General features: G+C 41.1%; 3 protein-coding genes across 4 annotated transcripts in view; 1 reads left to right on the top strand and 2 right to left on the bottom strand.

The window, feature by feature from the left end:
• The window catches only part of ncoa2 (nuclear receptor coactivator 2), a 98079-nt gene extending 97442 nt beyond the window's left edge, over positions 1-637 (bottom strand). For both annotated transcript variants that reach the window (XM_080855014.1, XM_080855015.1), the window contains exon 1: positions 527-637. The gene's annotated coding sequence lies outside the window, so the exon portion shown is untranslated. The remainder of the gene's footprint in view (positions 1-526) is intronic.
• A 2809-nt stretch (positions 638-3446) lies between these two features.
• Positions 3447-11839, bottom strand: tram1 (translocation associated membrane protein 1; the record flags this gene model as incomplete). Its single annotated transcript, XM_080854768.1, has 11 exons — positions 3447-4369; positions 5192-5343; positions 6283-6426; positions 6694-6798; positions 7787-7857; positions 8074-8158; positions 8780-8838; positions 9143-9259; positions 9617-9738; positions 10663-10726; positions 11717-11839. 11 exons carry the CDS (start codon positions 11837-11839, stop codon positions 4296-4298), a joined length of 1116 nt encoding a protein of 371 aa, XP_080710894.1. The 3' UTR covers positions 3447-4295.
• A 10679-nt stretch (positions 11840-22518) lies between these two features.
• On the top strand, positions 22519-23629 carry xkr9 (XK, Kell blood group complex subunit-related family, member 9; the record flags this gene model as incomplete). The annotated part of the gene is made up of 2 exons (XM_080855454.1): positions 22519-22648; positions 22992-23629. Exons 1-2 carry the CDS (start codon positions 22549-22551, stop codon positions 23627-23629), a joined length of 738 nt encoding a protein of 245 aa, XP_080711580.1. The 5' UTR covers positions 22519-22548.
• Positions 23630-25963: the final 2334 nt, after the last annotated feature.

Genomic DNA, 25963 nt, shown 5'->3' with positions numbered 1-25963 from the left:
TTCACTACTACAATTGTTATTGTATCCTGCATTAGCTATGTTGTGTTTGATTCGCGCGTACTTTACATTGTAAACTCAACTCGCTACATTTTAACGCTGCCGAATCACCATTGATCTCGCTTAAAATGCCTCCACCGAGCTCAGTCAAATGGTTGCTCACACGCTAAGCTAACACAGCACATAGGAGCTGAACTTCAATGTTCCATGCCACTCACATTCGAAGAACAAGTATCGAACAGAGAGTAGAAAACAGTTTTCCTAGCCCAACCACAATGCACGCCTCAGAAATACGTGTTAAAAGAATATATGGCTTATCCTAACCCCAACGAGCTTTCAAAACACAATTAATCAACTCAGTAAAGTAAAATAGCAAGCATAGCTGGTTTTGCTAGCTACAGAAGCGATACTGCCGCCACTGAACCGAGATTGGAACCTTCACAGATCATGGAAAAAACTGCATCGCGAATACGAATGAGATCATTCTTTGATTATAAACTAGTAACGGGACATGCTGTCTTGGACTTACAGTAGTTTGGTTCCTTTTAAATCCTGTACGTTATGTCCGGCTCTGACCTTCGGATTGGTGAAACAGCATTATAGCTAACTGTGCCGCCGCCATGTTCCTGCTGCCTTATGCGATGGCTGGCTGCTTGTTTATCTCGCCAGCAATCCTCCCCCACTCCACCACGGGCACCAGCATATCTACTCATGTCATGTACTATAGTCTACATAGCAACCTTGCAGCCAGCAAGCCGGTAAAATGATGATACAGCAAGCATCACCGTAAAACATGACGTGCATCTGTGGAATAATGTATTTAAACAGGAATAGGGTGAACTGTAGTCTGTCCTTCAATTGTAGAACTAAGCATTAGAATGAGGACTGTGTCATGAGAAAATGTTGGAGCATAATCCATGACAGCGGACAGGTACCGAAAAGGAAGAAGGGGAAGAGGATGCATTTAGATATCTCTACCCTACCACAGAAAGGACATACATTTCTGTCAATATATAGATGACAGAAGCACTGGGTGTGTAGCCCATTATCCGTGTGCCAATAGAAAGACCCGAGCAGCCGACGTGCACAGGCTACACCCTTTGTAAGGTTATAAACTGGGTTATACAGACTCTACAACATGCATGGAAGTGGTAGTAGGCTAGCCCCAATATAGTGGGTAATCTGCTTTATTGGGGAAACAATTTCAGGAAAGACCTTGGGTATGAGACAAAACAAAACATTAATCCTTTTTCCTCTCTTGCAATAGCAAGAAAAAAATGCTGGTCTGTGATAATCTCATAAACGCTCCATGGTTATCCCAAGAAAAGATAAATGAACGAGTAGGCCTATCAGACCTATTGGTGATTTAGTGATCCTCAAATGATTTCATATGCAACCATATGAGGCTGGTGTAACTGAGCACAGATCAATTAGGCCCACACTGTTGGAATAACATGCCATAATGATGTTGGGGGAACAAGGTGAAGTTTAAATGCATATCCCTGATCTGATGTAGGCCTAATGTAACTTTTGTGTTAAATTACGTAATTACCCTACAATATGTAAAATAAATCATACGAGGCTGTTGATAACCGATTTCACAGCAACTGTAAGCAAGCAAACAAATCGTGTGGGATATTCAAAACTACAACAACGTTGGGTTGCAAGCTAGTCTAAGCTTAGCCGCAGAAGGAAATGAATGAAAACGATTGTAATACAAATCTATCCACTGACAAAAGAAAGTTTGATGTTAGTTTCGGCCTGAACTAGTCCCAAAAACTACATTGGTTGGAAAAGACCACTACCACGCAAGACGAAGACGGATCACCTATCACTGAACCAACAACGTTATAGCTCTCACTAAGTAGGTCACTCTGTTTTCGTATCAGTGCTCGTAGCAAACCTATGTAGGCTACGACCACGAGTCCGTATGTGAAGGAATTGCATTCTGCTTACACTCTAGAATATTTGGCAGCTAAACCAACAACCGAAAGAACAGATTGTTTCGTTTTATAGTTGTCATCGAAGTCCTGGTCGTGTCCATGCGCGTACATTTGTCAGATCAGGCGGTGACCACCATGTTTTGAAGTGGATCTTAGTACATCCTATAAATGTTCAAACATTAACACGTTTGTTGCCATTTTATGATTTCATTTAGATAACCGAAATAGCCCACTTTAAAATTAACAATTGTTTGTGTAAGTACGAGAATCCCTGTAATCAAACCAGTGCTCGTTAACATATGAGACTTAAGGTAGCAAAATGTTCACTCACCTTAATTTCGCAGCAGTGATTTACTGTATGCAAAACCAATAGCCGATTATACAGTCTATTTGCTCAGCGATAGATAGGCACCAATTTCCGATTTACAAGCACTCAAAGGTTGTATTCGACAATACCTATAATGCTGACCACATATCCCGGCACAACGACGTCGCGTTAGCCTGGTATATTGATGAAAGACTTTGCAGCCTAAAGGCGTCACGCGTAACAAATATATGTAGGTTTTAGCTGAAATAAATTATTGCGATTTACTTTTTACGCATTCCAAGATGATACTACATCAGCCTACTACTTCAGTTAATGGGGTACATAAAGACGAGAAATGACAGGAACGCTGACTACTTTCAACGACTGAGACAAGCAAATTCATAAAATCCCTTACCAGTTACGTTCCGCAGCAATTATTATTGTGATTACACTAGATAAAGAGATCGGCATGTAGGCTTTTTGAGAACAAATATGAAACACGAAAGGTTAACGCACATCGAACTGTGACATGATGGATCACACTACTGTAGCCTAATCCATGGCGCCATCGCTTGGTTGGTGAAAATATTGTAGTCAGATAAAACCGTCAGGACACGATTTAAACTCTTGAACCCGGACCAATTTGGCAGCTGGGTTCATTCGGGTTCTCTAGCCTACCGACAGAAACGCTGGAATAATTTCTGTAAAGCTATGTAGACTACCCTATGCGTCGGATGAGAATAACTACTTAGGATTGAACACCGCAACATTTCCGAATAACTACTTTCACGCCGTAAGACATTTTTAAAGTTACTGTATGGGAATGGAATAGAATAGCCTGCAAGTAATGCATGCATCTAGTGCTATGGATTTCTTGCAGACTTTAGACTACTGATTTAAGCATGACATTGATAACCGAGAAATAACGACTATTATATCGCTATTAAATAAACAATTATTTTGTGTGAAACGTTTTCATTTAAATATGCGGAAACTATTTGAGAAACTGTCAGCAAACACATTGTTGTTATTGTTTTAAGTATGTATGAGTGAAGTGCATTCAGTATTCATCTAAAAATCACTGAAACAAAAATAATACAGTAAGCACACTTGATTTATAAACAATATATTGTTTTTACAACAAAATATATTCTTCTTGTCATTTTAAACCGAGAAATACAAACATCCACAGTCCCAGATCCAGCCATGTTTGGCCTAGGTGTTTAACATGGCCACAACAGTTAAATATTATATCTGGTCATAGACACAATCATGAGGACATCACAGAATGCCTTCGATAAGTCCACATGATGGCCACTTAGAAAAGGAAGTCAAACATTGGATGTTTGGTCTGCTGTATGCCAAGAGATGGAATTACATGGAATTTAAGATGTCAATCTCAAGAAATGTGTGTCCCAAATTAATAATAATAGTCCGAAATAATAATAATTATGGTAATAATACATCACCCCCACTATAAACACTTAAATGGCTTCAGTTCTGTTTGAACGTTAGGAAATCAATGCTTGCACATACAAGTTTTTTCTCCATGACTCAGAAGACAAAATGTTTTGCTTTCAGTCATTCAATGCAAGAGAGGAATATTTCAATGCAAATCCACCCCTTAAGAGTGTTTAAAGCCTTGATGGGGAAGCTGCAAAAAAAGACATGATAAATAAAGATTCAAGGGGAAAGCATGAAATACAGTATTTGGATCCAAAGCAGATTATTTTAAATATAAAATGGAAAACACACTAAAACACACAGCAGTTTTGGTCTAGTTAGGCACTTTTAAACTGCTCCTGTTTTAAACAGCTCTGTAAATTGTTGGTTTGTTTGTTTTGGCACTGATGAGTCTTGCGTGGGGTATTGGGCAGTAGGTGGGAGAACGGCTACAGTCACAAAGCAGAATGGAATGGGTTGGACCCTTTGGAGCTTGGTCAGGGGGAATACACAGGGTGGGGTGGGGATGGTCTTAACGGGATTGGGAATGAGTTGACTGACTCCGGACAGCACCCGCAGGATGGCGCCGATGAGGGCCACGCAGCTTACGAGGACTTCTCTTTCCGTGCTCTGGGTGAGTCTGCCCCATTGGCACTGACAGATCCATTAACTCCGTTAGCTACAGAGGATCACAGAAAATCAAAGCTGGAGTTTATTTACTGTAAATATGTACCACACACACATCAAAAGTTGGAATTAATTTCCAGTCCTTATGGACAGGTTATAAATGAAGTCTATTTCTTTTATATTTTGTTGTCACAAATAGAACATTTGTATACTTCAAACAATATACTATACTACACATATGACACATATTCTTCAAATTGCACAGTACAGTACAAACTATAGTCTTGTACGGTGTTATTAGGAATGGTAGTTCTCAAAGTCATGGTGTGGTAAAATGCAGTCGCAATCTAAAGTTTGTAAAGTCAACACATCGTTCCGCATTCCCTTTATTAACCCAACCTACATATGACTGCCTAATCACAGACATTGTCATAAAGTGGTACCAGGCACTACTGAGTTAAAGGAAAAAACATAAGCAGAGGGCAAGGTTTCCCATGGGGTATGGTAAAACCTCACTGACCACTAATTTCTTTCAGGAATACATGTTTAGCATTTAAACACATTTTCACAAGGTGTAATGTATAGTAATCAAAAAAGGTGGTTTGTATTAGAAATTTCAAGCAGGAATCATGGCTGCTACTTTCCCTCCCCCCCATCTTTAAAACAACAAACAAGCAAGCTGCTGTGCTAAAACACCGTCCTACCGCAGGTTGCGCCTTAATATGGTAGCATTTATGTGTAATTTCACTCCATTTTAAAACCAAAAGCAATACCTGCTGCTATGACAACGGTGGCCAAAGCTTATTTTAGCCGTTCTCAATTTTAGCCAACATCTGTTTCTGGTTGCCCAATATCTAATGGTGTCCAGACCCACCTTTGTTTTTAGACTTGCTTTTGGATGGGGCCTGTTTCTTCTTCAGGTTCTGATGCAGCTGGGCCTGTTCCCGCCACCTGCGCAGCTGGAAGTTGATGAACTTCCACATCATGAAGGCCTGAGCAGCACAGATGGCGGCAAGCACCGTGACCCTGTAACAAAACACACGGTCACACACGTTAAAAGGCACTCCATCTAGCCTCTGCCTACTTGTGTTCAATTTTATTGAGCATTTAAAGGAAAATACAGGATTTTTTTTTTTAAACCTAAGCCCTATTTTAAGATCTTTTTTTGGCCAATTTCTTGTTTTTTACTAGAGACACTTAACGATCGAAATCGGTCCAGTATTAATTACCGGAAACCGGATTTCGACTATGCAATGGAATCCTAAAGAGCAAGCATCTGTGTCAGAGCAAACCGCTTGTTTTCTCGACTGACAGGCTCATAAATGTTATTATAAGGGTCTGACAACATTGAAAGGATCCCTACAGATACACCGGTGTCTGTCTACCTCAATACCTGTAAAGGAACTGTAGAAAATTACTGTCTAGAGTCAGTGGTTTACCCATCTGTAGTTCAGGTCTCTGACGTAGCACCCCATTCAGGACGATTAGTCGATTATTGCAGAGGGGTGCTGTTTTCTAACGTTTACAGAAGGAGAAGTACTCAACTACAGGCACTGAATGGTTTGCTACAGAGTCCGGAAGAAGAGACAGACAGAACACTAAAGGTACAGTCCTTTTCTACAGTTTCTTTAGATATTGAGGTAAACAGACAGAGGTGTATGATACACCGTGTATCTGCTTAAATAGCAACAACTTATAGCCAGATTTGCAGACCCAACCTTTAACCTTCAGCAGAGGTCAGTTTTTGAGGTCAGACAAATGGCTCTGTTTTAAAACCATCACAGAAATTTTCATATTCCTTTTTTATTATCCAAAATATTTTAAGGCTATTTTAAAGGGTTTATTTCTCCTAGTCCTCTCTTCAAGCAGATCAAAAATGTAAGTTTTAACATTTGTAATAATCAAATATTACTCTTATCAGATACCAATCTATAGAGTGTTTGCTTTTCCTAAGGCAAATCTTACCGCACAAAAAGCACATTGAAGTTGCCTGTGGCCAAATCCAGGCCTTGTTGTTGAGCTCCAGCAAGGCCAAAGCCCACAGTGAGAACGGACAGGGACAGGGTCAGCAGACGAGCAAGGACGAAGAGGACGGCCCACAATGTAAACCTACAACACACGCACACCCACAAATGGCGAGAGAGAGAGAGGGAGATACAGAGAGATTGGATGTGTTATCTTACTTCTACCTCCAGCATACTGGGGTGATGAGAAAGATCTACTGTTTGAATACTTAAATGATTCACTCATTTCACAATAGCATATCATTGTAATTGAACACCAGTTTGAAACAATCACTTTTAAGTTTTACTGGACACTGGACAGCATGGAAACCAGCGGTCGTTTGGACATTTGGGTCCATCAGGCCAAACTCACCCTCTCTGTCTCTCTTCGTTGCTGAAGTACACCAGGCGAGACACGTGAAAGAGGAGCTCCACAAGGTAGTGTAGGACCAACAGGACGAGGCCCAAGCGGTTCAGGCTAAAAGACACACCTCAATGTTAGCATAGTCCAATGCATCCACCTATTATTTGCTATGAGAAGTCCTAACCTGATACTAAGGGGGCACACATAGTATGAGAGTATATACTCACTGGCCACTTCATTAGGGAAAACCTGTTCATTATGCAACAATTTGCCACTTTTTGATAAGGCATCTAGTTTTGGCAAAATTCATTTTGATGGCATAGGGTGTGGGGGTTCAATTCTTGGCACACTTTGGGCCCCTTTTGAGCATCAATTGAGAATCATTTATAAGCCACAGCCTAGCTGAATATTGCTGCTGACCATGGCTACTTTCAGCTGCATAACACACTATGTCACAAAGCTCATATCATCAGTTCACAGTCCAATGGCGTCCACTGTCACCAGATCTCAATGCAATATAGCACAGTTGGGACGTTGTGGAACAAGGGGCAGAAACTATAATCCAAATATGGACCCAAATCTAAATCCATCTTATCAAGCACAAAAGCAAAAGGGGCAAGATCTCTGAGGAATGTCCAACACCTTGTTGAACAGGGGGAGGGGGGGGGGGGGGGGGGGGGTGTACTTAATAAAGTGGCCAGTGAGTGTATATCTGTACAATTTTATAAGTTGCTTTGGATCAAAGTGTAATGTCAAAGTATGTCCTGTCCCACTAAACAACCAAGCTAAAACAGTGACTGAATTTTTAAGAAGAAAGCTACAAACGCAGGTTTAAGAGCTATACTCCGCTCATGAGTAATCTGCTCACACCTAGAAATGAGAAACCGTGCTCAAAACATGCTAGGTAAATAAGGCACTGGTAAGCTATGAGGAGATACTCAATAAGGTCACTGAACTCCAATACAATTTCGCCAGTAGATAGTTTAGGATTAGCAAGTGACACTTGAGTAACACTCCAGTGAAGACCTTTAAATATAATAATGTAAATATAAATATATTGCAATACATAAATATTTGTATTCAAAAAATGAATAATGATTACTTTAAGACGTATGCTCCTGCAATGTGGACCAGATAGAGACTAATGTACACCAGCTGACGGGGAATATCCTCCTAGGAATTAGACAGAGAGAGAGAGAGAAAGAGAGAACAGAAGAAAATTGGGGCCATTATTCCCATCACTCCTCAGAGAACTGCATTCTTTTCCAGACTTGGTCAAGAAGGAAATGTGTCACCACACAATTACAGGAAGTCACAGGCCTCCTTCTCGCTGGCCAGGACATCCCAGACAGGTTATTCTGGACACTTGTGTTGATTTAACAAACTCACTTTCTTGATCTTCTGGAAGTAGAGTTCAGGGAGAACGTGCAACCAATAGCCCAGTTGACAGATGTAGTAGAACTTCATCTGGAACCTGCCGCGGAAGAGGCAAGATATTTACCGTCTCTCTAACACCCGGACGAATCACTCATCAATGCTAATGATATTACTTGGCAATACTTTTCATAGATCATGGCGCATCGTAAAAGACTGTGGCTGGGGTCTAATGCCTGATAATCTGATTAGAGACAGTGTCTGAACAACCCGGTCACGTTTCATAGCAAATACTCAAGCATATCAGCTTTCAAATGAACCTGTGACTAATGACTTGCCATGGAGGGAATCATTACAATGGTCATTAGAAAAGCTAAATAAACTGAAGCAAGCACACACACACACACACACACACACACACACACACACACACACACACACACACACACACACACACACACACACACACACACACACACACACACACACACACACACACACACACACACACACACACACACACACACACACACACACACACACACACGAGTGAGGAGAGAGCAACTTAAAACCTTTTCTCTCACATAAAACAAACAGACAGACACGCCCAGGGAATCCATCTTGCTGCTCACATTAATCAAGCTAACACCCTTATCTGAACTGATGGGGACGTTTATCTTCCCCAACTGCTGTATTTGTCTATCTCCCCATGTCTACTTACGGCATTAGGGCGTGGGGGTAGCCTTCCCACAGACTCACAGGATTGGACAGGAGGTTCTCCTAAAGGGACAAAAACAACAGTCACTCAAACAATGTGTTGACTGTATGTAAATGTCCTTAATGGAAGACTATGTACTTTGCACCCAGGACTCAGAGTTGTTTATGCTAAGGATTCAGACGGGCAGAGGAGCTACTCTAAAGGGTTAAAAGAAGTTTTCAAAACAGGCCGTTGAGTAAGCAAAATCCCTGGGCAGATCAGAAAGAGAAGCAATACAACTTCATCCCTCAGTGAAGAAATGTTTACTCTAACTGTATGTGCATGGATTTAACACCGGACTGTGTTCTCTGGCCGCCCAGCACTTACTGAGAGGATGATGCTGACACCCCACCCGCACGAGAACAGGTAGAAGGCACTCAGCTGTCCTGACTCGTTGAATTTGCTGTGCTTGGTCTTGGAGAAGTGCATCTTCCTGTTGATCTTCTGCAGAAGCACATGGGTGTGGAGAAATCGGTTAGGTGGTTTTGGCTGAACTGTATTTGTGTACAAATGAGAACTTGCACTGGGGTCTCGCCACTGTGGGTGTGTGTGTGTGTGTGTGTGTGTGTGTATGTGTGTGTGTGTCTGTGTATTTAAGAAAAAGAGCTAACGAGTTCAGATGGGAATAAAGGACACATATGATCTGGGAGTCAGTACATGTTCGTCAGTGTGTGTGTGTGTGTGTGTGTGTGTCAGCATCAGGCAGAGCGAAAGGGAGCGAGAGATAGATATAAGGGCATGTGTAGGAGCCACTGCATTTCAGTTTGCATGTGCAGACCACATTGTTTCAGAGACACTTACGTCGAGCACGTACTCCTGGATAATGGCATGCATGATGATGGCCACCAACATGTAGAAGAACACAGTGGCCAGGTCCTTAAGGCCATGGTGGAAGTAGTTAACTGCTGGCTCTTCGGATCCCTCTGCCAATGGGAGAGCACACACATTTACATTTCCTCATCTAGCAGCATCTTTTAGCACCTTGCTCTACTAGTTATGCTACAGGAACATACAACACTGAGATGACCCCCACAACACTGTCACACAACACTGTCAAACAACACTGTCAAACAACACTGTCAAACAACACTGTCACACAACACTGTCAAACAACATTGTCACACAACACTGTGACTCAAACATTGTCAGCCTATGAAATGTGTCCACACAGTCAAAACCAACGCGAAACGTCCAACAAGCCGTATCAACTAGCCTAATGCAAACACTGATGGCCACCTGGCATACAACGTTTCAACTCTCCCAGTCACCTGTAGTGAAAGCATTTCTTCAGAGTCGATGGGCAGCTAGTGGAAATTGCAAAATAACTGGATTTTACTACTTTAAAATGATATATACCAGGTTAAATAAATAAATAGTCTTCTGGGCATGGAAACATGTCAATAACACCAGACAGATTTAACTATAAGCTCAGAAATGGCCTTATCTGAAGGTCAAGTGTATGTGAGCACAGGAAAATTGTACATGCCGTGGAAAAAAAGGGATTTGTGACCTTACACTGTTTGAAGCCACAGTATCCCTGTCTGACCCCTGCTGGAGCTGACGTGGCGTAGCTACTTGACTAAATACAGAGAGTCTATGTCTTGAGTTTATTTCTGTATGGTAAAGCATAGGACACTTGAAGGTAAAGTGAATATGCAGTATGCCTCAGGGCCACTGCAGAGATGTAGAAAAACTTAGAGGCCAACATCTAGATGAAACCAGCTTTCTTCCTCATTTCACTTCCATTGAATATCCAAATAAGGATAGGGATGTCATCATGCAAACCGTAAAATGCCAAGTTCTACACCACTGCAGCCTACTGGAAACCCATCAGTGACTAAACTTACCGTTGGCTGAGATGGTGACGTTGTACTGGACGGTTATGAACAAAACTGCAACCTTTGACGTGACCTGCAATGAAAGTGAAAGAGGCTTGGAGTGTTTTATAGGGGGTCATATTAAATGAGTAACAACCTTATTTGAACAAGACTATTCAAAACTGTACGTTAACTATTCCATTCCACTCGACCAATGTCAGGTATCGGTAAATAACGTGGAAATGGTAGAATTCCTTAGCAGATCGGCCAGAAAATGACACCTCAGCTTAATGGAAAACTTCAACTCCCAGGATGCATTACTGAAGCAACGGCCGCGCACATTTTTTTTTTTTTTATCGAGGATGCTGTACTAACTCAAACGTAGAAAAGAAATGCTGACGTTTTTAAAATGAAAAGATGGGGAACTTATTTTTAAAGTAGAACGCAAATGTCTTCTGTTGTCAAAATACATGCAAAGGTGTTCGGGGGCAATGGTTGTGTGTAAACGTGCTGTCTTGTATGATGACAGCGCTCTCAATCGCTCAGTGATTGCCACGTAACACTTGATCTGCCCGTAAAAGTAACCATGCCGAAATGTGTTGCACAATATGGTAGGCTACAATCGATCTAATAAACAGTTTGCTCAGAATCTAGAAGTGTCTTCTTTAGTTGAGATTAACAACAATTCCCAATAGCGGTTTTATACTTTTACCACACCAAATTAATGCTTCTTTTTTTACTGCCATAGGTTGCCAACAAGTAGCCTATCAGGCGAACAAAGCCAGGAAATCACAGCTTTAAAGCATCTTAGATGGCAGATACAGTAATAAACCCTTATCGTAACAACTGAACGTGTTGAGTTGTACTGAAATAGTGAAGGGTAAAACCCTAAATGACATGTTTTGATCATTTTAAAATGTGTGTCATCTGCGATGGCAGAAAGCTGGCGCTTTAATTTTTCAAATGAAACGACGTTTGTTGACGGGAGCACATGAGTTCTCCCTCCAACGGTAGGCTACACACAACTAAATATCTCCATTTGGCATTGATGTGGCATGGTGCTTGAATGGAAGTCCAAACTTACCTCAAACATAAGCCCAAGAAGGAACACCATAGCAACACAGGAAACAATATCTGCATGATTCTGGATGACAAACTCATGGCTGAGAACTGGAGGGTTCTTGCTATTCTTCTTTCGGATCCCCATTTCACTTTCTTATGACTTAACCTCCCGCAGCACAAAAACAACCGTAAACCGGTGAACACGTCCCCAGTATTTTTATCTAGCGCGCACGTCCGTCAGATAACGTTCCAGACCACCTCCTGCTCGAAAGCACGATCGGCCAGATGGATAGACCGACTTTCTCTTCTTCTTTCACCTTAATTTGTTTCCAACGTAAAGGAGCTTAACCGACCGTGAGCAACGTATTACTATGTCACGCTGCCCCCTGTACGCGAGGAGTATAAAATAAGACAAATTTGAAGGAGGAAAGAAAAGTTTGATGCTTATCCATTGGCGCAAATAATTCATACGTGTGCGTCAGTGGATAGGATATGGCTTAATGGCATTTCTTATTTCAACATTGTTCACAGTTGCATCCAGTGAAGTGTGATTGGTTGGTTGTTTATTTACTAATCTCAGCGTGCAAACGCTGATAAGGGTACAACCTTTGAAAGTAATCGTGTGCCTGCCAAATGACCTGTCCGTTGTGTATTGTACATCTCAAGAAGACTGGTTGGCTGTCTGATGATAAGCCAACATTCGATTATCTGAAGTTCTCATCAGACCAACATTATTAACACAGTCACCACCCAGGAAGATTGCACTGAAATGAAAGAATGACATGTAGCACGGATTTAAAAAGAAAGACATTTAATCCCAAGAGGGTTTGTGAAGTTGCATGTGAGGGTAAATGGGTAGTAGTTAGGTCTTCTTGTGAAGTCAGACCATACAGGACACTTTGATATTTGTAAAGGAGGTTTTAAGCTCTGAGATAAGTTTAACTGAATCCAATAGGACACTGTGACATTGTGTGGAATATTTTTTGCTGTGGATAGCAGAAGACAATGACTAACAAAACATTAGATTACAAGACCAGTTAACCCACTAATAACTCAGTTATCTAAATCTCCCCGCATTTTTCTTTGGGTGTGTATTGCAACATATACCAGGTCTCTAAAGCAAATGTAAAAGAGGCATGTCAAGCGCAGTCTGTAACGCATATGTCCATCTCTGGAGTAGGCTAATGCATTTTCATTTTTTACTCAGGGTAGAAATATCAGCTGGGTGAATGAAGATCAAATGAAGGTCATTGCCTAAGAAGTCTTGACCATGTGGCTCACACTTCCCTCAAGGGTAAAGAACTTGAATACTTGAGAAAAAATATCAAAGTGACTGAACTGGTAGAGTATAAAAACGGAAAAGATATGTGTTTCAGTCATTTTAAAGACAGAACCACGTTACAGCTTCTCAGCGGATCATCTTACAGCCTCTTTGGCACAAACCAAATCTATACCATATCTAAAATCTATTCAATCAATTCAATCTATCAAAATCTATTGTGTATTTCAATACAAAATAAACACAGACTCGTTACAGATTGTTGAAAACGAATGACACAAATAACTGCTGAATGCCAAAACATTTATTGAAAAGTAATCTTCAAGTTTCTTTAAACTAATGATTCATAAAATACAAAAAGCACAAATGATATACCAGTAGTATACAGAGCAAGCTGGCCTGGAAGCTCCACAACTGTGGCGTGATATAACATCACATGTCATAGACAGAGTGTGTAATAAGAGTTATATCTTGAGTTGAAGGCGCAAAACCCAGAAAGGTATTGTGACACTGTGGAATACATGAACACACACTCAAATATATGTGTGTGTATTTGTACATATGTGTGTGTTTGTGAGCACATGTGTGGGTGTCTGTGATGAATACTAATCTTTCTATCAGACACTAAGCTGTGCTGGCCAGTTGTAATGTCTTGTGTTGTGAGTGACATGTAACATGAGTCTCAGTGGCTGAAAAAGGCTTAAGACTGTGTGTAACAAGTATGTAAAGGGGCAGGTAATGTAGACACAAGAGACGTTACATTAAAGCTGACATGTTATAATGAAATACACAACATTGCTTGAAAACTATTTACGAAAGAAATGGAAAAAAAACCTCTGTAAATTATGCATTGAATATTTCAGATAATCAGATATGTAATCATCAATTTGAATAATCTGGTGGCACCAAAGTAAGAAAGAGAGATTGGACCAACCAAAGCCTTATCACTGGAAAAACAATTACAGTATGTTTAAAAAAAAATATTTCACTCTGTTGCCAAGGATCTGGTTACTTGTGACCGAATGTGCAAAAGGAACCAAACCAAACGTCCTTCTCTTCATCACCATCACCATCATCACCGCCCACATCTGAAAGGAAAAAAAGTTGCATGGAGAAATTGTAAAAGATATAGATTAAAAGGATTGCTTAGGTGTTCATGGTTCAATTGTCAAATCTGTAAAAAAAAGTGATCAAAGCAAAATAGCACACACCATCTTTCCCATGCAGTGACTGTAATCTGTGGGGTGGAAGATGTCGGAACTATTCCAGTGATGGCCAACTGTAAAGAGTACAGAATGGCTTCAAACGCTTTATACTCTTGAACTTCAAAAAAGTGTTTATCATCTGGGTCTGAGGCTATCTCTCTCATCTCTTTTAGTGCCTGGACATTCTTAAGTACATCAGGCCCCACCTGTGAGACAGAATGAAATATTTAGATACTCAGAATGTACTCACATGTATTATACAGGCTAATATTTCATGTAGAGAAGTCTTACCCCAGTAGCAAAGCGGGTGATATTGTTCATTTTTGGGTTTTGCAAAACCTCTGTCAGATCCATAGGGTCCATATATATACGTCCATCAGTTATCACAATTATCATTTTTGTAGAATTCTCATTTGATCCAGCTTCAGTTACGAACAAATGTTCACTGTAAGTGAAAGAACATTCTTTGGACTTCTTTGATATTTTGCACATGCCATTCAGATTACGGATTATATTAGATGAAACCTATAGACAACGGATAAAGACAACCTCTTTCCTGAGTCTAATGCTAATCTGTCTGTTAACATATTTGTAGACATTTGAAAATATAATTGTGTATAATACATTATTGTGCTGCAATGGTTAATTTTTACTGATGATGTAGTTTTGCCTCTGAACAATGTTTTGAGTCTTTTGAGAAGGACTTACAGAACATGATTGTTTGCTGAAGCCGTTGCAGTCCACAATTTTATTTGTTTTATGCCTGCAACCTTGGTTAAGGCTTCGATTCTGTTGTCATTTTCTTTCAGTGTGAGTTCAGTTCTGGTGTAGTTTCCATATTGTACAACGGCAAACTTGCACTGTTGTTAAAGTGTTAAATGAAACCCCATTAATTTATTCATGTACTGTACATGTGGCTTTTAATGTCAAGTTTGGGTCTTGTAACCCTCATACTTACATTGAAACATTTTGACCAAACTGTTTTCATTACATCAATTATAAATTCTTTAGCCAAGTCAAAGTCGGGAGGATCAATACTACCAGATCCATCCAGCACAAAAGCAATCTCTGTTCCTGGATCTGCAAAATGAAGAGACAATGAAGACATAAAACTAATTCTGCCTTAAACATACAACTCCGATGTGAATATCCCCTGCACATGTCAAATGAATGACAATTATAAGTATGAAGAGTAGTAAACGTATTTGTAACGATAAAAAGAAAGATTAAAACTATTTGGTGTTCAGGGGGTAACTGTGTGATCAATGTATGATTCCCTAACCAACATGGCTGATTTAACGATGTTTGGTGAACAACACCACACTGCAAGACCACATGAGAAAGCAAACTTCCTTGGAAATTTTGAGTATTTAAAATATTTACAGTACAGCCACCCAATCTCAAATTCAATTAAGTCGTAACATATGAAACTCATACATTTAAAATCAACCATATATTGTGGATTACCGTTGTTGTTGTTGTTATAGTTTATGATTATTGTTGATGTTTATTTTGATCTTTTTGGCTGAAAATAAAATAAAATTGAAACAGAAACAGGGAATATAATCATATCTTGATCCTTTTTGTTAAGAACCTTAAAGTCTCTAAACTGGTATTGGGGAAGGAGTCATTTCAGTTCAGTTAGCTAGATATGTACCACTCTAAAACCCCAGGAACACCTTTTGTGTATTTGGGTATTTTGCTTTCCCAAATAGATTTAGTCACAATTTTAGGTCATGCAGGATATTAGCTTAATAAGTTCACTAGTAACGTACCTTCTTCAACAGGACTGATAGCATTCTGCTGCCATGAATCCAGATATTCACAGTGGCCATGGGACTTCTAAGTTGCTAATCCCTTTGTATATATACCTGCTCTTGAACCTAATGAAATAAAGACACGAAGAACCAAAGTAAAATGTAAAAATTTGGATCATATCATATACCACACCTTTCTGCCTTGTCCATCTGTTCGAACCAAACTTAAAGGTTGTATCTAACAAATAAACAGTGATCCAGAGGATTCAGCAGAAACAAAAGCTGTTTATTTGCACAAGAGGAGACCAATTTCACCTCTGTAAGAAGTCTAGGTATGTCACTATTGTCAGAGCATGTGTATGGGTGTGAAAGAATGCAGGGCTACCTCAAAATAGAACTCTCAATAGAATGGATATAAAGAATAGAATCCCTCCTTGCTAGCACACCTGCCTCCCACATGCAAGGTTTCGACTTTGCTGTCTACACAGCGCAGCCTCCCTTGGTGTCGTGAACCGGATTGGGAATGAGGTTGAGGAGGGTGAGTGTAACAGCAGCCAGCAGGTACAGTTCTGTGCAGTGAGTTAACCTCACTTCCAGACACCTTAGGAAAATGTGCTAGTGATAGAGGCTAGCACCAATGGGCTTTAGCCTCCTTTCTTGTAAGCCCACCACCCATGTTCAAGGCTGCACAGTTCAAGTCCGGTATAGGGCTCCTACATAATGCAGAGTACACCTGAACCAACACAGAATTCTAGGACTTTTATTGGATATGCCTAATCACATCAAACAGGTTGACCACATCCCCTGTACCTGACAAACTTTTACCTGAAGGGCAAAGAGATAGAGGGAGAGATAGAGGAAAAAGAATCCCCTAGGAAAAAGAATAGACAGCATACCCTAGTGAGGGTCGTGACATTACTGTCTTCAACAGTGTTTTCGTTTGCATGGGTTGTCGGTGGTGGTGCAGTGAGAGATTTTTTACAAAGTAAAGAGAATGCATTCATATTGGTGTTCTTGTCTTCTTCTTTAGTGGCATCATTGAGATTAAACTCTGTAAAAGTTGAGACCTCACTAACAGGAACTGGAACTAACAGTAACTTCTGTTGTTAAAAAAATGGTGGCGTGCACAGGAAACTGTGACCTTTGTGACATGCAAAAAAACTCTCTAAAATAGATTTCTCAGAGATCTAGGCCTACTTTATTATGAATCTCAGAGCAGGTCTTTTTCATGAGTTGGATTTAATTTCCAGGTATACTTCTTCAGTTTTATATGCAATATTTCAAATATACACAACATGAATAATATCACTATATACGCATGATGGACCAACAGGTATTAAAGGCAAATGATTTTTTTTTTTTTTAAACATACCAGTTCATTCACCATTGGCCCCATGTTCAGCCTGTTGCTTACTGATTGGACTGGTTGGGAGCCCTTTAAATTGTCCTCTGCAGCACAATGAGTCAAAAGGTTAAATGTGTTCTGTACAAACAAGCATGTTATGCTCATATGATACTGTGTACAGTATGTAAATGTATTTCTGTAAAATGCACAACTTTAGTATACTTAACCTGCAAAGATAAAAGAATCATTCTTCAGGTCGCTCCCCAAATATTTTACAAAGCTAAGAAGAGAAACCAACATAGTACAGGTAAAGAAGGAATATTACAATGGAATTGCCTATTTCTCAGAATGATGGTATTATGTTATCTTAATCGCACTCACCCATCACTGGACTGAGTTGCCTCGTGACCATTTCCACAATAATATACGTCTTTTAAAACAATGAAACCTGCCGTGGCAGCCACGACTAGAAACACAAAAATACACTTATAAGTCGGTGTCACATGAACATTCTGCTCCCTCCAAAGTCAAGGGCGCACCCAATTTATCTTACTTAACTATATTGTATTTTACTTCCTTTACATTTAAAGTTACCCCCCCATGGATAGAGAAGCCGGGCTTTGGCCAAAATCGGGTTTATGCCATCATGTAAACGTACTGAGTGTTTCATATTTTGTTTAGCCAAAACTAAGCACTCAGTCTCATTCAACTGTTATCTGCACACATGTAACATTAACTTGCATGACACTTTGATCTTTTGAAAATGACTCAACAACTAAAACAAGATCAATGTATAATTGGCTAGTTATTTATGCAAATATTATTAAAAACTTACAAGAGAGAAGTACGAATCCTCTAATCATGTTCCTTGCTGCTTTTTGAGTGGCATTCACTCTTCAACCACTTACTGTGTAATGCAATGTAATGAGGAAGAGAAATGGCAAGTTTTCGTGTTCTCAAATGGGGGATGGGGTGATCTCAGAGTGATGTGACCATAGTAAACAGAGGGCACTGCTGCCCAACTATGTGAAGAGGGTGGGTTGGTGTGGGTGGTCAAAGGCAATTGCCATGGTGGCTACTTTCACAAGTAGATTGAGGAACACAAAAGTATTGCGAGCGTATGCAAAACTATTCCGTGGGAATGCAAAAGCAGATCAGAACAGAATCACCAACATAACCCGTAGATGAATTATTTTTTTACAGTCAACTCAATATCTGTTTCAAATTACCCTTCACATATGTGTCATCATGCGTTCACACCCACAGAACGAGAAGAAGAGATCATGTGTTCACACACACAGAATGAGAGGAAGAGATCATGCGTTCACACACGAAGAACTGACTGAGTTCTAAGAACTTAGAACTAAGTTCTCCCTCTTTGGACCCTATTCTACCCCAGCAGGCCAAGCAGCATGCCACAACGGAGATCCCACTTCCTGTTTGACTATAGTAATTAGACAAAACCCACAAACATTCTGAACAAGATGACTGTTTATAATAACATAATAACAGTTCACCTGTGCAGAAATCCAGACCACTGTTAAACATCAACAGTCTGCTGGTTAAGAAAGATTACCTCCTTCACTCCGTGAAGAGACTGAGGAACTTGTTCATACATTGACACTTATTTCATTATTTGCAAACCGTTTCCCACACTGTATGAATAACCAGACTCATTATGGCTGTGCTGACTGTCACGCTGTGACTGCTGACCAAAGGCTGTGGTTGATGATGCTTGGCTCCGTGATGAGTATCCTGACCTGAAACTGCAAAGGTACGGCTGCAGCTTTAGCTTTAGCATGTGACTTCTGACAAAAGACCGGATGGGTTCCTATGTGAAAGAGTATTAACCAACTTTCTTCCTACTTTGTGTAGCTGAAATATGTTTACTGGGAACTAAATTGAAAGGCTTGAAATGTAATTGCAACTAGTTAAACTAATACATACCTAGAGCTCAAGCCTGGCACCTAAAATATGAGAAAACATGTTCTTGTCTAACATTAAACCAATCTGTACTGGGAAATAAAAGTGTTTATTGTCTCCAGTAAAGACCATATAAGGAGACAACAGTAACGGAAATGATTGAATACTCCAGGCCGCTGGTTGTTGTAGGACGTAGCAAATCAGCCGCTGCTTCTCACTCCTAGGGCATAAACAGCACACTGATATAAGGTATTTAGAGTAGGTGAAGATCATTTTTGTAACTCTTTAAGGAAATATTGGTGCACATAAAATAGGGAGACAGATAACCTTTAAACTGTGATTTCAGAAGACTCTGAGTTTTGTAGTGACTTAGTAGTGACTTATTTCCCACTGTCAATGGCCAACAATACAAAAGACCTGCAAAGAATATAGAGATAGATATCGAGAGTAGTTCCTCTCTTGTAAAAATAAAACATTAAGAATTATTTCTATCATTAATAATTGTATTGGTAAACCTACTGTAGATCCATATCAAGAAGGTGTACACATGAAATACTGCTCTTCCAACAGCAATGAGGAAGAAGAGTGGGACATGGTGGCTCTGCATCCAGCTCTGTGGCTTTGAGCTCGAGTAGCTAATTCAAAAGGTCGATCCAAAAGAAGCTCGGCAATGATGTTGAGTTACCCCTGCCCCCCCCAACCTGAACACACCCTGTGTTTTCACGAGAATTATCCAACATATGTCGCTTAATAACTGAACACAGCCGGTGGGAATTCCTTTGAATCCGTTCGATGACTAAGAGGCCAGACAACATGCCATAAGAGGGTTTCCGCCTAGTGCTCACGAAGAATCATATCACCCCTCCCATGTGTGCTTACGGCACGAGACAGAATTCCCTGGCACTGTCACATGTAGGGCTAGTGTACCGGTGCGGAAGTACAGGCCATAGTTTGAGTAGCCAGTCAGAATATGAATCTACATCAGCAGTGTAAATAAGGACATATTAAGCATGCAATAAGTATTTAAGTATTGCTGCACATAGATCGTATAGCATACGCCTCTTCAAGTGCATGGATCAACAGCCTTTTATTGCAGCTGTCAGCCAAAGGCTGCATGATTATGTCATGTGGAAAGAGTCACCTAGGGAGTGGCTTCAGCTGCAGGTGACTTCTGAGAAGAGACTCAACCCTTCTTCTCTAATTCTCTCTCTAGGACTGGGAATGCACATCTGGACTCTACTTCTTTCTACATTTCCTTGCTTGGAGGAGCTTCTCAAACATGTTATTTCACCTACAGTTGATGGAGACACACATTCTGACCCAGGAGAAGTGAAGTGGTGAATTATGTGAGAGGTTACACTTCATAAAGTGGTAAGTACACTTCAGCTCAGTTCAGAACAAGTTGTTCTTTTAAGCAGGGTTATTGTGATACAGTGAGCTGTAGATTGTTGAAATATCAACAGATCACACAGTGGCTTTGCTTTATGTCTGAGAAAAAACTTAAAGCAAAGTACAGAAGTTAGAGGAAGCAATACTGAGGTTGAATAACTTCAAAGCTGTGGTTCTTTCATATGTCATACTTCATATACAGAAATGTTGTCTGCATTTAAGTCCTTTTTATATGCTTATGTTTTATCAGACGTATCCTGGAGAGTTTAAACTGTAGTTTCTTCCTTATCAGAGTGTTATATAAGTGTGTCAGATGTTAAAGGAATTGTGCTATGGTTTATTGCGTTTTATCTGGTGGTGCCAACCCAGAGGTTACTGTGAGCAGGTCAAATGTACTGAGCTCTGTACTTTGTATGTGTTTGCAAATTATATGGTGTTTAGAGAAGGACTGTGTTTGCAACTGTGTGTAATAAAATATGCAAAATGTAGTATGTAGACTTACATCTTCTAATGCAAAAGAAGACCTTGACCTAAAAATACTAAGAAAGGTGTTTCTGACTATATTGTGTTTATAATGCATTTATAATATAATATAATATAATACATTTATGTTTTCAGCAGCAGGCATGAATCTATCTACACTATGAGCATGGTGTCTCTGATCCTAGTGGACACAGTAGTTTTGGATCCAAACGTCCGAGACACTGAGACATTGAATGGGAAGATGGAAGCGGAGACTCGGTTCACTAAAAAGCGATGGGCTCTTACAGTGATCGGACTGGTCCTGTACATAGTAGACATTGGCACTGATTTCTTCCTGGGAGCCAAGTATCTGCAAGATGGACACATCGTCTGGGGCACACTGACGTTCCTGTTTGTGCTGTGTGCATCTGTATGCACACAGACATTCAGCTACAGGTGGTTTAACGATGACAAGGATGACACAGAGGAGTCGTGGGAACTCATCACCGGGCTTCACATCATGCAGATGGGAATCTTCACCAGGTACAGTACCTCAGAATATCTCGGACAAGGACTAGGACAAGGACTAGGACTAGGACCAGGACTAGACTCGGACTAGTCAAGGGACTGTGTTATTCAGGTTTGTTTAAGCATTCCTGTGAAGTGTTTTAGTTTCAGTTTAAAAAAACTAAATACATTTTGCCTGCAAGGCATACTGGAAATGCTATTGCGTAACACACATATTTGTGTGTGTTTGTATGTGTGTGTGTGTGTGTGTGTGTGTGTGTGTGTGTGTGTGTGCATGTGTTAACACATGCTGGTTAGGTATGACTCAGAGGAAGTGTAAAAGGCAAAGCATGTGAAAAATGCTCTGGTTGACGTAGTGACATACTAGAAGCTCAACCTCAGATCAGGAAAGTTCAACCAGATAAAATGTTGTAGCAGTAAATAAACACACACCCAGCTTGTGCTGGTGATCAGGATGTCAAAAACCACCACACTACTAATGTCTTTGCCCTCTGAGCTACAGTGGACTGAAAGAATAGGCTACAATTTCGGGTGAAAGGTTATTGATATTTGATTTCAACAGATATTTAAATGATAGCCCTCCCTTCCCTGCTCCAAAAGCAACCTGTTGATTGGCTAGAATTATTTCTCTGTCCAAGCTACTTCTGTTTCCAATTAACAAAGCCAGAACTGTGAATGAACACCAGAACCTTTTGAGCGCATACACACCTCAAAACTGAAAACGCACCTTTAATTTCACTAAAAGTGTAATGGATTAGAGTCACAGACCTTACCTGACCTTAAATCTACTTCAAATCTACACCCTATGCAAAGAGTGAACATGTCCCCTGTGCAGTGCATGACAGTGTCTGCGTCTGTCCTGTCACCTGAAGGTATTTCAAACTGCTGAAGAAAAGCTTCCAAGTGGTCGTCAACAATGGCGAGGGGAGCCACCTCGAGCTGTTTGGCCAGGCCACGGATCTGAGCATGCTCCGTCTGTTCGAGGCCTTCTTGGAGAGTGTGCCCCAGCTCCTGCTGCAGCTCTACATCCTCCTCCTGGGCCACGGACACGCCTCGGTCCTGCAGTGTAAGGATCACACCACCAGGCCTCGCGAGGGAACGCTTGAATCAGCAGTTTAACATTATATCAATCAGCATTGTACCAAAAGTAAAACCTGACAAGTGAAGACCAACAAATAAGAAAAAGTTGTGTTCAATTGGATTTATAAACATTTATGCAATCCTTCTCACTACATATAAAGTAATTTATTGAAGTCACCAGTAACTACAAACTATGACCTTCTTCTACATCACTGGATTTTGATCACTAATATGCCTTGCACTGAGTCTATGCCTAGCACAGCAAGGACCAACATACATGGACCAACACATAAAAAAAAAATATGTGTAATTGTGTGTTATTTGTGCAGATATCACCATGGTTGCTTCCTTCCTCAACATTGCCTGGGCCTTGGTGGACTACCAGCGTTGCCTCAGAAGGTCTCTCACAGACCTAAAGGAGATGCCATCCGGTCTGCCCACTGTAGTTTACCTACTCTACAAGCTGTTCACCATCAGCACGCGGATCTTCAGCTTCAGTCTCCTCCTCGCGTTGAGTCCCCTCAGCATGTTCTTCATGGCCCTGGTATGGTTATTGGGCACGGCTTGGGCTTTTGTACTCCGCACAAACTTTTGCAACGGAACAGCTCTTGAGGTGATGTATCGCACCATCGTCGGGGTCATCCTGGTCTTCACCTACTTCAACGTCAAAGGACAGAACACAAGAGTGTCCATGACGGTGTACTACTTGTTCTACGTCTTGGTAAACCTCTCCGCTCCCCTCCTTCTGTACGTGTTTAAACCAGACGTCCTGAAGTATGAGTACGGCACCATAGCCATCGTGACGGGCCTGTGCATAGGACTGGGACTACTGTGTCTGTACTATAGGTTCTGCCACCCGCAGAAAGCGACAGAAGTGCCGTACGCTGACCAAGTGGATGGGATGGAGGGACAGGAGGCGGGGTCAGACACGTCATCACGTCGAATGGGACTCTTTCTACAGATCTGATAGGCTTTGATGTTTTTCTAAGTACTTTAAGTGACCAGTTATTTGGTTGAAGGAATGTGCAATTATTTATATTACAATCATTTTCCCTGCATTTTTTTAAAAAATATTTATTTATTGGCTTTTTAGCCATTATTTGGATAGGACAGTGAATCATTTCTGAGGAGTGAGGAGGAGTGAAGAGGTGGGGAGAGGATCGGGAAACGACAGCAGGCCGGAATCGAGCCTGGGTCTCCGCAGGCATTGGGTGGCTTATCGGCTTGCGCCACAGTGCCCCCAGCATTTGAACTTTTGAAGCATTCTCACTAAGCTACTCAGACTAGTGAAGGCATTTGTCTTCAGGAGTATGTGACTGATATGGCCGTTTATGACAGGGCTAAAGGACTTTGGCATTATTCATATTAGTTACATTGCACATGGATTTTAATATAACTGAGCTTCTGTGACCAATTCAGACTACCACAAATACTATATCACTTAATTTTGCTTTAAATATTTGCAATGTATTTCTGTGCTTCTGGGTTATAGGCAGATAGAATTTAGATCCCATGATCTCAACATCTAGTGCATTAGTGATTATTCCCAACCATTGCAAAACACTGGAGAGTTGATTCCACTAGTGAACACTAGGTGGCGGCATTGTTTAAAGTCAACATTTACAGTCAGAAGATTCAGACAGCTTCTCAGAGAGATAAGTCAGATTTAGGTGCTCAACACTCATTCTATAAATGTGACAGAAGTTTTGCATGGATTTATAGTTTGATAAGTTTATTCTATGTAAAGGAAATACATGTAAGTTCTTATTTATTTGTTCTTCTTCAGTCAGCACATAACTGTATATTACGTAATGTATGGATCCAAAATAGAGGGATTCTACACTGTTGAATGTGAGACCTGTCATGACTTTATAAACTCTGAATGGCCCAACAAATTAAACTAACCAAAGAGTGAATTCACTACAACAGTGAGTTCATGGACAAACACATGACCTTACCAGCTCACCACGCTGACCTGGATCTCTTCTGAGTCCAGAAGAAAAACACGAGCACGTCATTCCTGAGCTAATTTTTACGATAACAAACCCATCTAATTTTGTTTTGACTACCAGCAAAATATTGTGCAAGACAGCTGAGGGAGGGAGGGGGAAGAAAGGGATGGAGAGAGAAGGAAGGAGAGAGATAGAAGGAGAGAGAGGGAGTGAGAGAGAATGAAAAGAGGGAGAAAGGAGTGAGAGGGTGCTGGTCTCCCTCTGGCCTCCATCCTGACATGTGTGGTGGTGGTGGGTGAGCTCACCTGCGAGGCATGCTGACAAACCACAGATTCCTGAAACAGTAGTTAGCCTTCAAATAAACACCCGCATTTTTCCAGCGCATGATGGCAGCCTTTTCCTTGTTTATTTAAGGAAGAAAGAGGAAAAAAAGGGGGAGAGGGAGAGCGAGAGAGAGAAAAAGAATTGCGCAGCACTTAAACTTTCATCTGACCGTTGTCTCCTGTCAGAAGCACTCTATAAAACGGCAAGCCCTTCATGAAGAAACGGTGCCATGGCAATCCACCAGCAAACTGTTGCACCGATGGCTCGCTTTTGGGTTTGGCGCGTTGCTGTTGCGGTGCTGGCCGAGGGACTTATGTCTTTTCCATCCGTGTTCGAAATGAGGGAAATGAAGAAAAAAAGACCTCCTTCATCTCTTGTGTATTCTCAGGCTCGTGCCAAATGCAGAGGAGAGGTCTGTTTTCTTGTGTGTATTTTTCACCACATCTCTCAGTTTGGCTGCTTCTGGCCCGCTGGCCTTTTTAGAGGTTAACACAGTTGTCTTTGGCTGTGAGGCTTGCAGTCTTCGAGTGAAAGCAGGCCTATGTCCTCTGCCAAGCCAGAGCCAAGTGGTCACAGTGGGCCCCCAGCATTGGATGGGTCCCCAACCTACATGGCCCTGGGCCTCTGAGTCCCTACATCCATATAACTGGGGGGTAGATTACTATCTGTAATAATTATGGTCCTGAGGAGTATGCCCCCTTACCTGGAAATGTGGACAAACAACTATAGCAGCATGAACAGCTGCCCAGTAAATATCCAAATGTAGACTATGTTCATGGCTGGTGGTAACTCCAAAGGCTGGCCCTCCCAAGCTTTGGTCCTTTGTGTTGGGCTTCACAGAGCTGTGAGGGGAACCATCCCGCCTCACCCACCCCCTCCACCCCAAGCACCTGTGAGCAAGGATGTGTGCTGTACTTATTTATCATCAACATGCCAAAATAAAAGCCTTCACTTCCCCCCTCTGTGGGCCCTATGTGTCCTTCACTGTCCACGGGTTCAGCATGCTGCCTTAATGTAGCAGGCTG

The sequence above is a fragment of the Sprattus sprattus genome, assembly GCF_963457725.1.
Source record: "Sprattus sprattus genome assembly, chromosome: 17".
Classification (NCBI taxonomy): Eukaryota; Metazoa; Chordata; class Actinopteri; order Clupeiformes; family Clupeidae; genus Sprattus; species Sprattus sprattus.
The sequence above is the reverse complement of the archived record's forward strand: the minus strand, read 5'-3'. Positions and strand labels throughout refer to the sequence as shown.